This window comes from Chiloscyllium plagiosum, unplaced genomic scaffold (assembly GCF_037043375.1).
Source record: "Chiloscyllium plagiosum isolate Xiang-an unplaced genomic scaffold, Cpla_swu_hap1 HiC_scaffold_14, whole genome shotgun sequence".
NCBI classification, from domain to species: domain Eukaryota; kingdom Metazoa; phylum Chordata; class Chondrichthyes; order Orectolobiformes; family Hemiscylliidae; genus Chiloscyllium; species Chiloscyllium plagiosum.
Genome location: NW_028270152.1, coordinates 26852859 through 26868784, shown reverse-complemented (window position 1 = coordinate 26868784; position 15926 = coordinate 26852859). Strand labels below are relative to the sequence as shown.

The 15926-nt window shown below is 41.4% G+C and overlaps 1 protein-coding gene across 17 annotated transcripts in view; it reads right to left on the bottom strand.

Moving 5' to 3' along the window:
* Positions 1 to 15926, bottom strand: part of atp2b2 (ATPase plasma membrane Ca2+ transporting 2) — an 838415-nt gene that overhangs the window by 301365 nt on the left and 521124 nt on the right. For all 17 annotated transcript variants that reach the window (XM_087994228.1, XM_087994235.1, XM_087994236.1 and 14 more), the window contains one exon: positions 10238 to 10435. In XM_087994228.1, the coding sequence (XP_087850354.1) occupies positions 10238 to 10435 (198 nt within the window). The remainder of the gene's footprint in view (positions 1 to 10237; positions 10436 to 15926) is intronic.

Sequence of the window (15926 nt, the reverse complement as noted above, 5' to 3'; positions counted from 1 at the left end):
AACATAGAGAAGGTAGTTCCACTTAAAAACGAATACAAAAACCGAAGTCATAAATATAAGTGTTAATAAATTCACAATTAGGATTTCTGACAAATAGCAGAATCACTGCATTTAAGGGGTCATTAGCAACAGCACGAGGTGGAAGGTTAGAAAGGAATTTTACAGGAAGATTAAAGGAAGGAGGTTTGTGTGGAGTGTAAACACTGACCTAGACACATTCAGCTGGATGGCCTGTTTCTGTCTGGTGAATGCTTTGTGTAGAAAGTGAGGTCTGCAGATGCTGGAGATCAGAGCTGGAAATGTGTTGCTTCCGACCAACATGAATGCTTTGTGTCCATACTTCATGCCACCCTGTCAATGTTGGAACAATGTTACAGTTCCTGTCTCTACACTGCTGCTGCCTCCCTTGCTGAACATTTCCAGGATGATCTTTTTTTTTTAATCCAAACATATTATCTTTTTGAGGAGGCATAAAGATGATTGCCTTGATAATGTGCTGTAAATTCACCTCCATATAGAAATAATAAACAGGCTACAATATTGATTAAATTAATATCAAGTAAAGGAATTACACCATGTGCCTGGCTGAAAGGTCTGAAGCTGGATACATCACCAGATGGACTACACCCCAGGAAGGAGATAGCTGAGGAGACTGTGGAGGTGTTGGTGGTGATTTGTTTGCAATCACTGGAATCAGGGAAGGTCCCAGAGGACTGGAAAATAGCTAATGCACTGCCCTGTTTAAGAAGGGAGGAAGGCAGAATATAGGAAATATTTGGCCGCTGGAGGATTTTAGAGTGCATTATTCAGGAGGAGATTGCGGAATACTTGGAAATACATGGCAAGAAAAGGTTGAGTCAGCACAGCTTTGTCAAGAGAAGGTCATACCTGACATTTCTGTTTGAATTGTTTTTGGAGTTAATGAGCAACTTACACAAAGGAGAGCCCATGGACCTGACTGATTTGGATTTCTGAAAGACCTTTGACAAAGTGCTGCACAGGAGGCTAGGTGTCAGTGGTAAGATACTAGCATGGATAGAGGATTGGCTGACTGGCAGAAGGTAAAGAGTGGGGATAAAGGGGTCTTCTTCAGGATGGTAGAGTGTTGAGTAGAGTTCTGTACCCATCAGCGTTGGGACCACAACTATTCATGATACACATTAGTGATCTGCAATAGGAACTGAGGGCATTGTTGCTACACTTGCAGATGACACAAAGATACATGGTGTAACAGGTAGTGCTGAGGAAGTGGGGAGGCTGCAAAAGGATTTGGACAACAAAGGAGAGTGGGCAAAGAAGTGGCAGATGGAATACAATGTGGGAAACTGTGAGGTTTTGCACTTTGGTAGGAAGAATGGAGGCATAGACTATTTTCTAAATGAGGAAAGGCTTCGGAAATCTGAAGCACAAAGGGACTTAGATGTCCTGGTTCAGGATTCTCTTAAGGTTAACATGAAGATTCAGTTCATAGTTTGCAAGACAAATGCAGTGTTAGCGTTCATTTTGAGACAGCTAGAATACAACAGTGGAGATGTACAGCTGAGACTGTATAAGGCTCTGGTCAGACTGTATTATGAATATTATAAGAAGTTTTGGTTCCCTATTTCAGGAAGGATGTGCTAGCATTGATGGAGTCCAGAGGAGTTTCACAATTATGATCCTGGGAATGAAGTGCTTGTCATTTGAGAAGTGGTTGAGGACTCCGGGTCTGTACTCAATGGAGGTTAGAAGGATAAGGAGGACGCTTACAGAATATCAAAGAGACTTGTATAGAGTGGATGTGAGAAGATGTTTCCACTAGTAAGAGAGACTAAGACTAAGGGCACAGCCTCAGCGTGAGGGGATGACCTTTTAGAGCTGAGATGAACAGGAATTTCTTCAGACATAGGTTGGTGAATCTGTGGAACTCATTGCTGAGAAGTCTGTGGAGGCCATGTTGTTGAGTGTCTTTTAGACAGAGATAGATAGGCTCTTGATTAGTAAGGTGATCAAGGGTTACGGGGAGAAGGCATGAGAATGGAGTTAAGAAACATATCAGCGATGATCAAATGGCAAAGCAGACTCAAAGGGCCAAATGGCCTAATTATGCTCCTATATCTTATGGTCTTCTGGTTCTCTATCAATGATATGCTAACAAACTTATTGTATTTTCACACAGTAGAATCTCTTTGTGAAGTTGGTGGCAATATGGGGAGAGCCACATTGTCCCGATTGCTGTATCAACAATGTCTTGGAATCCAGCTAGACAGTAAAATTGCAGGGCTTGTTCATATTGTTGGCTGGTTCCCATGGAACACTGAATGAAATCTGTGGCCCAGCCAAGCAATGCATCTGTTATCTGCATTAGCCCTGTGGTTTGTGAGATTTGGCAAATACCTCCTGCTGTTGCTTGGAAGGGACCACTGATTATAGTCTCTGTCCTTGAAATTGCTTCAAGGTCTTGCTGCACAAGTCTGTCATGCTTTCATTTACAGTTTTCATGCAGCAATGATCACCTTGACCTGCTTAGAGTCAATGCACTGGTCCATGTTCAAGAATACAGGCCAAACTAAATGAGTATGCCACTGCCATCACAGACTTCATTAGGATGTAGATGTCTGCATACTGAAGAAGTTAATCCGAATGTTCCCCAACCAGAAACCAGAGATGAACTGGGAGATTCATTCTCTACTGCATCTGGGTCTGAGGCAGTTCATGTTGGGCAACCCTGATCAATACAGGAAATCCAGGTATGACCTTCACAAGGCCATCAGACACCAAGAGCTAATATCAAACTAAGCTTGAAACCCAGTCCATTCACATGTACATCCGTAGTTTGTGGAAAGGGTTGCACAACACAACAGGCTTCAAAGCGAAGTTAAATCAAATCGTGATCGACAGTACATCCCTACCTTATAAGCTCAATGCATTTTATGCTCTCTTTGAACAAAAGGTCAGTGAAACGACATCATCTATCCCAACAGCCTCAGATGTACCTGCATATGTACCTGCACCCACATATGTTAGATCATCTTCTTCAGGGTGAATCTGCAGAAAGTGGCCAGCCTGGATGCAGTCCGTCCCCATACACTCAGCTAGCAGGAGTATTCACAAATATCTTCAACTTCTCCTTACTATGATCTGAAGTCCCCATCTACTTTAGGAAAACCACCATCATCCCAGTATTGAAGGAAAATCATGCAGCATGCCTCAATGACTACCACTCAGAGGCTCTGATCGCCCATAATGTGAAGAGAGGATCGTCATGGTTCACATCAACTCCAGCCTCCCAGATTGCCTCGATACCTTGCAATTTACCTACCAGCACAACAGCTCGATGGCAGACACTATCTCCCTGGCCCTACATCTCCCTCATCCAACATTTGGACAACAAGGATACCTACATCAGGCTCCTACCTATTGACTGCACCTTCATCTTCAACACCTTAATTCCAAAGAAACTCATTTCAGAACTCCTGGTCCTAGGTTTCTGCTCTAGCCTCTGTAACTGAATACGGAATTCCTGACCAACAGTCAGTAAGAACAGGCAACAACACCTCCCCCATGATAATCCGTTACTCTGGCCCCTTGTAAGACTATGTACTCAGCCCCCTACTATACTCCTTACTCCTAACTCCATTTACAAGCTTGCTGACAACACCATTGTTGTAGGCTGGATCGTAAACAACAACAAGATTTCAGAAAAGAGATTGCGTGCTTAGCAGCATGATATAAAGACAACAATCTCTCCATCAATGTCAGCAAAATGAAGGAGCTGGTCATTGAATTCAGGAAGCAGAGTAGAGGGCATGTCCCTACCTGCATCAATGCTGCTGAGGTGGAGATGATCAAGAGCGTCAAGTTTCTTGGAGTGACAATCACCAACAGTCTGTCTTTCACCGCCAAATCATAGCCACCCAACGCCTGGAGGAAGAACGCCTCATTTTCCATCTTGGAACCCTCCAACCATGTGACATCAATCTCAATTTCACCAACTCATCCCAGATCCAACCCTCCAACTCAGCATGGCCCTCTTGAACTGTCCCACCTGTCCATCTTCTTTCCCACCTATCCACTCCAACCTCTACTTCAACCTGTCACCATCACCTCCCATCTGCACCTATATATCACCTAATCAGCTACCTTCCCCCCAGCCCCATCACCCCCTCCCATTTATCTCTCAGCCCCCTTCCCCTACCCACACCCTCTCCCTGCCAACATTCCTGATGAAGGCCTTATGCCCAAAACATCGATTCTTTTGCTCATTGGATGCTGCCTGACATGCTATGCTTTTCCAAAGCCACACTTTTCAACTCTGACCTCCAGCATCTGCAGTCCTCACTTTCTCCAAGTTCTGTTCCTGGTTCACCCATGATGACTCTAGATCAAGAAAGCACAATGACGCTTTTACTTCCTCAGATGGCTAGGGAAATTCAGCATGTCCACAAAAACTGTTAAAAATCTTTATAAATACACCATATAGAGCATTCTATCTGATGCGTTACAGCATGGTTATGGCAACTGCTCTTCCCAAAACCAAAATAAACTACAGAGAGTTATGAACACAATCTAGTCCATCACGCAAACCAGTCTTCCATCATTGACACAATCAATACTTTCCTCTGCCTCAGGAAAGCAACCAACATAATCAATGACTCTTCCAATCCTGGTTATTCTCTCTTCCACCCTCTTCCATCAGGTCGAAGATATAAACGTTTGAAGACGCACACAATGAGATGCAAGAACAGCTTTTTCTTTGCTGTTGTCAGACTTTGAATGGATCTCTTAAATGTTAAGGTTGATCTCTGTCTGTGCCTTCTCAGCAGCTATAACATTGCATCCTGTACTCTGCTCTGTTACCTTGATGCATTGTATACTACGATCTGCCTATAAAGCACGCAAGACAATTTTTATTGTATCTTGGTACATGTGACAGTAATAAATCAAATCAATTCATATGTAAGTGATGGTATAAATATGACTCCTTCCCGGGCACTTTAGATGTAAGCACACTTGCCTTACATGTCTCCACAGTTGCATTTAATCCCAAATGAACCAGCAGATAGAATGACCAGTAGGATGCCAATAGATGGTACTGAGGCTGCAGGCAATTTGAATTCCCTTAGCAAAAACTCCCAAGATGGAAATAGCTTTAAAAGAAATCAGTGGTATGGACACAATTAAACAGGAAATAAACATTGAAGGGCATGGCACAGTAAAAATTCAAAGGACCACTAAGAGAAAAATGCTTCTATTTATAAAGTGCCTTTCACAACATTAAGGAAGTATTTCTGAAGTGCACTGGCTGTAATGTGGAAAACATGTCATCTAATTGAACATAAACTCCCACAAACAGCAAAGTGATGATGACCTGTTAACCTATTTTAGTTATGTTGATTCAGGAATAAGTACTGGAGGGCATCGTGGAGAACTCTTAACAGTATTGTGATGAGTTCTTTTATGTCCATCTAAGACAGGGTTTTGGCTACAACGTTTCATCCAAAACAAACCATCTCTAATAATACTGCACTGGATCATCAGCCTAGATGTTGTGCTTAAGTCACTGGAATGGCTTTTAAATCACAAGCTTTCCACTGAGGGGTAATCGTGCTACCAACTGAGTCATACAGTTTAGCTGCCACCTGCAATTTTTCCAGTAAGGGCAATGAAGGAATGAATTGTTGTTCAAGTGCTCAGCATTATTGACAATAAAAGCTCAAAAACATCAAAAACTAAAATTACTAACAGAAATCCAACAATTAAAAACACATCGTAAACTGGAAATAAATACATAAACATCAGACAAGCTCCCCATGGATTCCTGGAGCTGTGAAAGGGGACTGGAGATCTGATGTGATGGATCACTGCCCATTTCCCTTTTCACAGAACGTGTTACTCAAGAGCAACTTAAAGGAAACATTTCCCTCTTTTTAAGGAAACTACATCATTGGATCAAAAGAGCCCAGTAATTGTTGTCAGAAGATTCGTTTGGGTAGTCAGAAATACATGACAATGGGAGCTGTAATAACGATTTAAAATGTAGGTTTAAATTTTAATAAACAATAGAAATCATTTGCTGTAGATTAATACAGATATATACCATGACAAAAAAATTACTGTTCAAATTCCTCAACTTCTGAGAAAGTTTTCCAATTTTATTCAATTTGATATATTTCCCTTGTAACACAGCTCAACAATTTAAAAAGTGCCAAATTTAATAAAAATTTGCCTAACAGACTGACCAATTAATATTTTGTAATGTCTTGCAAATCATGTTTTTGATGTCTTATACCCATTCATTGTGCTCAAAGTAAATAAACTCAATTTGTCTTCTGGAACATCTTATTGTAAAAAAAACCCATCAAATTGCATCACAAACAAATCTCCATTTTGATGGAGCATAGATGCTACTACAGAGAATGATGAAATACCTGTGGGGAAACTGCAAATGACAGCTTCCAAAGATGAGATTTAAAGTTTCAGACTTTATGCCATATTGTCAAATTACAGCCCAGTCTAGATTGTGCTTTACTGGCTGGAGATCTGCCACAAAATATAACAACAATCATTTTACAAAGCAAAGTGCTGGTCCTTAATCATCGTCACCAGGCATGTACGCTGTACTGGAGGGCAATATCAGGTGGATCCCTCTTATTGTTCAAAATGTGGGCGGCACGGTGGCACAGTGGTTAGCACTGCTGCCTCGCAGCGCCAGAGATCCGGGTTCAATTCCCGCCTCAGGCGACTGACTGTGTGGAGTTTGCACATTCTCCCCGTGTCTGCATGGGTTTCCTCCGGGTGCTCCGGTTTCCTCCCACAGGCCAAAGATGTGCAGGTCAGGTGAATTGGCCATGCTAAATTGACCATTGCGTTAGGTAAGGGGTAAATGTATGGGTGGTTTGCGCTTCGGCGGGGCGGTGTGGACTTGTTGGGCCGAAGGGCCTGTTTCCACACTGTAAAGTAATCTAATCTAAAAAAATATGGAGTTAGATCTTATATTCATCTGTTTATAGGCTATGAGCTGCAAAAATGTGGATATTATTTTGGAAAGGGATAAAAACAGGTTTAAATGGGTGCTGTACCTTAAAAACATTTAAAAGTCTGGCTTCAATCCACAAAAAGGGGTTAAACTGTGATTTAAACACACCTAGATATACTAAAATGGATACCTAGAGGTTTAGAATTGAAGCACTGAATAAGGTACAAATTTTCATGAAACAATATCTAATCTTTGCTGACTCTTCCAATGAAGGTATGGAATGTGCTGGTTGACATAATGGGAAATTTTAGGGTGGTTAAGGGACACAGTACACAGATTTGAGGATGCAGCTGTGGAGGTCACACAACAACGGACCTCCATGTCTACAATCACAAGCATACACACGAGATGAGGGTCTCATGGGTCAGTAGCAATGTACCTACCCCTGGGCCAAGTTCAATGTACCTACCTTGGAGGTGTGACATAACACATCTGAACAGATTGACTGATCAAAAATAACTCCACATGAGTTGAGTGGCTTGAGGACATATTGTCCTCCTGAACAATCAATGCACAATTAGATTAGATTCCCTACAGTGTGGAAACAGGCCCTTTGACCCAAACAGTCTACACCGACCCTCCGAAGAGCAACCCACCCAGACCCATTTCCCTCTGACTAATCCACCTAGCATGATGGGCAATTTAGCATGGCCAATTCACCTGACCTGTACATCTTTGGACTGTGGGAGGAAACCGGAGCACCCAGAGGAAACCCACGCAGATATGGGGAGAATGTGCAAACTCCACACAGTCAACCGAGGCTAGAATCGAACCTGGGACCCTGGTGCTGTGAGGCAGCAACGTAACCACTGAGCCACCGTGCCACCCTAGGAGCATTGCTGATCTACCTAAACCAAAGAAGAAGGAGTCAGCACTGTTGTTAGTTGTGTTAATGCAGATGGATGTAATAAGGGAACTGCCTCTGTGATTTATTAGCAACCTTCCTTCAACAGAAACATTAGGTCATTAGCCACTTGGCTTCCAGGATGAGGAGTCCTTCGGGGAAATGTGGCTGAATCAGAGCAGCTCAAGCATCCCTTCCATTCCATTGATGTTTCGTGACTTCAACCAGTCCTTTGGAGATTCTTGCAAGCCTGGATTACTCTGCTGCACTACTTCTTCCTCCTCCTCCAAGGATGTGCTCCATTTTTTCACTCATGTCTACAGTTGTCTTATTGACCATGTGGAGAGCACACTAGTTCACTACAATCCAACTTGACAAATGTACAGGAGGCACCCTTTCACATGTCATAGAATTGGAAGTACCTCTTGAAATGTGCAATGATCTACTTGATGGTGTGTTTTTACTGGAATAGAGACGATTGCTGGACAACTCTGCCTTTGTTGAGAGATGACACATTTCAAAGGGTCCTGTTTATCCCAGATGATTTTGTCATGACATGAAGCACCTACAACTGCTTAAGGATGAAAGAGTCATGAAACTGTCCAGATACTATGCACAGTTTCTATCAGGAAATGCTTGTACTGGTCACCCATCAATTGAGTGCTGAGTGTGTGAAATTCCTTCTTGCTCATGAATGCAGCTAGCCACTCTAGCAGTGCCTTGTTGGGCACTTGGATGCAGTCAGTCAACAAGCTGCTGCACATGAGGGATGCCCAGCCCTGGAGGCAAATTCTGCTGCTCTCAGTTCTTGTGTGGCCCTGTCAGATGTAAACTCAATGTAATCAAAGTCTTCTCAAATAGAGTATCCATCCCTTATGCTGCAATGGGAAGTCACCAGAGATGTCAGCTCAAATCCCTTGGAACACTTGCAGGACAAAAAGAAGATCTATGCCATGGTCACTTTGGCAGCTGCTGGCAGAAGCTGCCAACATGTCCGATGGTCATGGAGGTTTCCCTTACCTGAGAAACTGCACTGCCCCCTGAAAGATGGATCCTTCTGCAACACAGGCATTCAGTTTGACTCAAACTGCTAAGTTTCTGTTGGTATCTGCTGTGTGGACAGTGCTGCCTTAATTCGCTCCTAGCTCTGTGTCTAGCATCTTTGCATGGCTGGACCAATGGCGTGTACTTGCTTGCAAAGTGACAGCTGCTCATCACTGTTCGACTAGCTGAGCTTCATTTAGCCTTCCATCTCCTGGAGTGATTGCGTGGCTACCTGGGCGGCCCCACCCACCACTGCTTTGGATGCTTGGGTGACTCTTGCCTAAGTGCTCCTGTGTCCATGGAGCTACCTCTGTGTGACATCTGCAGAGCCAACAGCAATTGTGTGCCACTGACTGAGCAGCTGTGTCAGCCACCCCCTTTACCACACCAAAATTAAATGGACTTGTGACTACCTCCTGCCATGATATGTCCTCCTACTCAAAGATATAGTTATCAGCATTTGTTCTCCCAGTGTCTGCAAATACAAATCACCTTCTTCCTTTAACAAGCTCTTAAATGTCTTGTTTCCATCCTGAATTGTTGAACATTGAGTTCCCAATGACTCAATAACACAACTCATGTCATTCACGTACTGATTATGTCCAGATTTCCTCCAGCAGACATTGAAAATTGTGTCTAGGGGATGCATTAAGACTTAAGATTTTTACTATTGACATATGTCTTACACGTGTTTGTACATATCCACAGGGTTGCTGCCCTTCAGTTGAGTTGTAACCAGACAACGTGCCCCTGTAAACTCCACCAACTGAGAGTCACATCATCGCTTGGGAGCGACAACAAATCCATGCACTCACGCTGCACCCCACACCTTGACACATTTATGATGAAAAATAAGCTCCAGGAGGGAGCAGTAACATGTGATAATCACCGAACAGCCCCACCTTGCGTCTGTCTGCTGCAGACATATGGCAGAAGCTACAACCTGACAAAAGCAGCAGTAATGTTCAATTTTCCGCTTGTCATCATTCTGAATATTCACCTTCAGAATAACAGAATACAGGTCTGGAATCAACAAAACTTTGAAAAACCCCAGGATAATTTGCATAATATCATTTTTGCAAAATTAATGCACACATAATTGTCAGAATAACCTCTTGAAATAAAAAAAAATTCATCCTATACCATCCACGCATGATTTAGGCTGTAATACAAAACCCGTTGTATGTTTTAACATCTTTCTTAATTGAATATATCTACTATAATGAAAATAATAAATTAATTATATTTATATACATCTGTATATTTCTACCACATATGCATATACATTTATAGCCAGCATGCAAGAGCAGAAAGTAAAATGTTGCACTTACTTTCACTTCTCTCTCCTGGTGGTTGATAAAATGAGAGACCCAAGGATATAATGGCTGCAAGTTCTAGGATGATAAGAGTCACATCTTGTAGTGCTTCCCAGATTAATTGTAAGAAAGTTTTTGGCTTTTTTGGAGGTATAAAGTTTCTACCAAAAATTTGTCTTCTGTTTTCAAGATCTGCAGGATTGCCAGCTAAACCTGGAGAAGAAAAAATGTAATTTAGCAGGAGTGAAAATATTGATGAACAATTAGAGCTTATAGTGTCAGAATTATGAGGTTAACAGTAAGGTTTGCTTAACTTTCCACTTGTGAACAATACCACTGGGGCTAAATGAACAGATTGAGGAATCAATTTTTCACACAGTTGACCAAGGTTTTGAGGCAATTTTAACCCCAATTGTCTGTTGAAACTCAGCAGATGGGCAATTAAATTAGTCCAAATGAGCTATTCTGCCGAGGGCCACTAAGAGCTGGCAGATTCGTACTTTAACCTGCTCTCCATCCATTTCAATACAGACATATCAGGACCTGATACCATCGCTGAAACTTGGCTACGAAGTTTACTCTGTTACTTAATCACTAGCCATGACTTTGCGGTCAGTATGATTCTGAGGGAATGAGGATGAAAACCAATAAAAGATGCAAGAGGTCAAATTAATCATTATTATTAAACTTCCCTTATGGGCACAGGAGCAGGGGTGGGTGGGGTCACCCAGGTAGATATAAATAGAAAGCAGGAGACAATAGCTTTGCTTCACTTGGAGGTCGCCACTGGTGATGTTACCTAGCCAGGTAATGAAACGTCTGGATATCAAACCTACAGCTCAGCGAGCAAACCTATACCCCTAGTATTGCTTCTCCATGGCTATTAGAAAAGATTGGAGTTTTCTTGCTCTTAGCTTGCTCTTTGACCTTCATCAATTGCTAAATCACTGCAGGATGACCAGGCAGCTGACCTCACCACTTATCGACAATCAGCAAGTGGTCTCTAGTCCATATCACTGTCCTCCTCTTCCAGAGACTTCCCACCTGGAATGGTTGAGAAATCAGTAGGTGGGGTTTAAATGAAGCCAATGCCATTTGAATTGGCCGGCTCGCAATTTGCCATGAGCAAAGAGTAAATAAACCTGTGGTTTGGTAACTCTCAGAAATTCATTACCAGTTAATATTTTTCTCTTGGTAACTTAGGTGCTACTACCTATTTAATGTGCACTTAAGCTAGGTAATCTTGACTTTTTGAATATAAGAATACAGGAAATAAAGCTGGAATTGACAAGACAGCCCACTTGAGCCATTCAGCACAATCATGGCTGGTCTTCTGCCTCAACTCCACTTTTTCACCCCAGAAGACCGTAAGACATAGGAGCAGAATTGGTCCATTTAGCCAATGGAGTCTGCCCTGTCATTCAATCATGGCTGACATGTTTTCAACCCAATTCTCCTGCCTACTCACCATAACATTTGATCCCTTTCTAATCAAGAATTGATATTTCTGTCTCAAAGACACTCAATGACTTGGTTCCACAGCTATCTGCGGTAATGAGTTCCACAGATTAACCACCTCCTGGCTGGAGAAGTTCCTCCTCATCTCAGTTCTAAAGGGTCAACCCTTCCCTGGAGCATACCTGTAGCAATGATTTGATTAATCACTGTGGGTTTGCCAACCAATCAGCATGCTTTTGTAAAGCAGGACAAATTGTTGCAGTCTTTGAAATTTGGTATTCTTGTCAGTATCCTGGTAAATGCAAAATGAAAAGCTTTAACAATGTGTCTCGTAATTTCAGCAATATTGAAACCTATTCATAAAAGAACAAGAAAAAAATGTCAGCTAAATGGTCTTGTAACAGTGTATATTAGGTTGAACTTCCCTGATCCATGACTGTTGGGCATGGAGGTAATGGAGATCAGAAAAACAATGAAGAGCAGCAACAAGATGGCTCACCAATCTATTCTTGTTACTGGCAACATTCCTAGTGTGGAGTTGGCAAGCAAGAAATGGAATGATAGTTATGGCCCAGTTAGAGACACTTTTGAGGCATCAATGATATTTTTTCATATAGTGGGAGACCATCATATCCAAATGCTCCAGGTACAAAGAGGAAACCATGTTCATGGAAGTCTACAACTTTGGTGGAAACCAATTGAGATGTGCAAGGTGTGATTGATAAATATTTTATGATCATTCATTTTTGATTTTTAGAGTTTTATCGAGTGGTATGACATGTGATCTATGTTTATACAGGATTTTATTGATTAGTGACTTTTAAGAAGATTTTTAGCTCAGGTTGAGGTTCTGGATGTAAGTTTACTCGCTGAGCTGGAAAGTTTGTTTTCAGACGTTTCATCACCATACTAGGTAACATCATCAGTGAGCCTCTGGTGAAGTACTGGTGATATGGCCCACTTTTTAGTTATGTGTTTAGGTTTCCTTGGGTTAGTGATGTCATATCATGTGGTGATGCCGCCATTTCCTGAGGGGATATCATTTCCTGTTCTTTTTCTCAGGGGGTGGTAAATGGGATCCAAGTCAATGTGATTTTTGATAGAGTTCCGGTTGGAATGCCATGCTTCTAGGAATTGTCATGCGTGTTTCTGTTTGACTTATCCTAGGATGGATGTGTTGTCCCAATCGAAGTGGTGTCCTTCCTCATCTGTATGTAAGGATAGTAGTGAGAGTGGATCATTTGTTTTTGTGGCTAGTTGATGTTCACATATCCTAGTGGATATTTTCTTCCTGTTTGTCCAATGTAATGTTTATTACAGTTCTTGCAAGGTATTTCATAAGTGACATTAATTTTGCTTGTTGTCTGTATAGGGTCTTTTAAGTTCATTAGTTGCTGTTTTAGTGTGTTGGTGTGTTTGTGGGCTAGCATGATGCCAAAGGGTCTGAGTAGTCTGGCAGTCATTTCCGAGATGTCTTTGATGTCGGGGGAGAGTGGCTAGGGTTTCTAGACACATTTTGTCTGCTTGTTTGGATCCGTTGCTGAGAAACTGTCGGACTGTGTTCATTGGGTACCCATTCTTTTTGGCAAAAGCTTCTCAGGCATCAGTTTAGGCAATCTTGTCTGAAGCTGGCTATGTAAAACAGCTGCTCCTGAGAAAGAGAGATAGCCTCAGAACTATTGAGAAAAATGTTATTTTGATGTAAGGAGCTTTGCTTCCCTGACTTGCCACAACAGCACCTGCCTTTCCCAGTAGTTTAGCTGGGCCTCCAGAACTATCATGTCTCAGATAAGATGAGCTTCGGTGTGACTAATCTAAAGATAATTGCTTCACCAGCCTCACTTCCAGCAAAGGTCGCCTTGGATCTCCATTCAATCCCATTGTTGAGATCTTAAAGCCTGTGGTAAAATCCAGAAGGCTAGGCAACAATAAAATAAGATAACCCTCAATGATTTAAGAAGGGAATGGCTGACACACAAATTCAGCAAGCCACAAGAATGAATTGAATACAGTTTAATTCTAAAAAAAAATTTACCAACGCACTTTCAAGACAAAGGAACGAAAGAGTATCTCAGTGGAAAATGTTTAGCTCAGAGACCGCGAGCACTGAAAACAAAGTTGGCAGCAAATAATACATTCCAGATTTTCCTCATTCTCCCAAGGTATCGCAGTTTCAATTATAAAGAACTCAAAGAGCTGCGGCTGTTGCAGTCAGTCTCTCAGGCTGAAATTTTCTATGCTTTATTCCTTCTTTTGAAATCACTCATTAAAAAGCAGACTCTAGCAGTATGTTGAAAATATTCTTCCAGACCTTTTTGTTCGCAGACTCTTCTTCATTAATAGGTGTATGTACAATAAATTTAGTTGCAGGGGGTGAGAAATAATGCTTTAGTTCACGATTAAAAATAGCCAGCTGATATATGAATCAAAGGTCAGCCTGCCATCACGCAGTATTTGAGGTGTTTAAATGAATCATTTTGCCCACACTCCTATTGAAATTGGCTCAAATATTATTGGTCCTAACATGATAATGAACATATTCTGAGTTTTCCATAAGGATTTCCTTTCATTGTAGAATTTACAGTCCTCCATAAAACTCAATAGGACAGGAAAAATCTTCAGCTGGAAATTGGATCTAATTTAATTCACACCGCATTAAGACCTGATGAATCTCAAGTAAAGTACACTCTATTTTCTGGTCTGCTAATTTATATAATTATCCATAATTTCAAATGAGGACCAGGCTGACACCATTTGGATGGGAAATTTCTTTGGAAGTCAATTTAATAGGAGCAATTAAAAGGGAACAGTCGTGATACAAAATTTTCAGAAAGCTTTTGTAAGCCATAAAAGGCATCTTAAGGCAAAATAGTAATATTGGCAAACTCAAGAGTTAAGGCTAAAGACTCACAGAAGCAACTGTCCTGGTATTAAACAAAACCGAAAATTTACAAAAAGTGCCTTCAATAGCACAAAGCACTAAATCAGTGGAGATTACCAATGCCCTCCTGTCTCTAGGTCCACTGGAGATGACCCCATTAAATGAGCTGTAAAAATGATATGCCACCTTTTCCCAACCCTTTTTCAATATGTACCAGAAGAACTCTGCACGCCAGCTAAATAATTTCCATAATCCAGAAATGTCGTTAAGTTGAAATCATGCTACATTCCCATTATTCTCATTTTTTAAAAATAATGTACTTGCACATTAATTGTCCTCATTCTACAGAGAGGCAGCCAGGTAACCTACTGCAAATGTACAATCAATACCGGTGTGCAAACTATCACCAGGTATAAAAGCAAATTACTGCAGATGCTGGAATCTGAAACCAAAAGAGAAAATGCTGGAAAATCTCAGCAGGTCTGGCAGCATCTGTAAGGAGAGAAAAGAGCTGACATTTCTAGTCTAACTGACCCTTTGTCAAAGCTTTGACAAAGGGTCAGTTAGACTCGAAACGTCAACTCTTTTCTCTCCTTACAGATGCTGCCAGACCTGCTGAGATTTTTCAGCATTTTCTCTTTTGGTATCACCAGGTATGAATTACTCCTCCAAGTAGTGCCTTGCATGCATTTCAGTTGCTGTGCCGAAGTATGGGATAATAAACACAACCTTGAAAGCAATTCTTTTCAAACTTAAACTAGTTCAGTATTCTTCCTTCCCATGGGCATCAAGATCTGTGAAACACAGTTTGTAAAAGGTGCCTCTCACTGCTGCTCTTTAATCTTCCATTCATGCTAATCACAGATACTGAATCATTGAGGTCATCAGCAACCTCTGTATCACACAGATTGATTCTAAGAGGACATTTTCAATTTTCTTTTCAAATGTGGATACATTTAGGGAGATTATGTTTTCACTGGGTTCCTCAGGCCATACTTGCACATTGGAAAAATGGGACACTGCAGCCTCAAGGGCTCTCAGCTGGATTCATCTTTTCTCTGACTGCAATGCAGCAACTCTCTGAACACAGGTAGCACATACATAATAACTCAATGTCCTTTGCAATTTCCCATTAATCATGTAAAAGGCTCAGGCTTGTGGGATTCATACTTTATTGAAGGCTGGTCTCATTAATGTGGAGCTTAAAACAGGTCACTACTGCACCAAAAATAACATACACAGTGGAACTTAGCCTTCAGTTAAAGATAAAACAAGATCTTACAAGTATCTTTCGAGATGAATAGTAAATATACTTGGATTGAATTTTGTTGAGGTAACAAGAATCAGGTTATCATGACCGAGAGT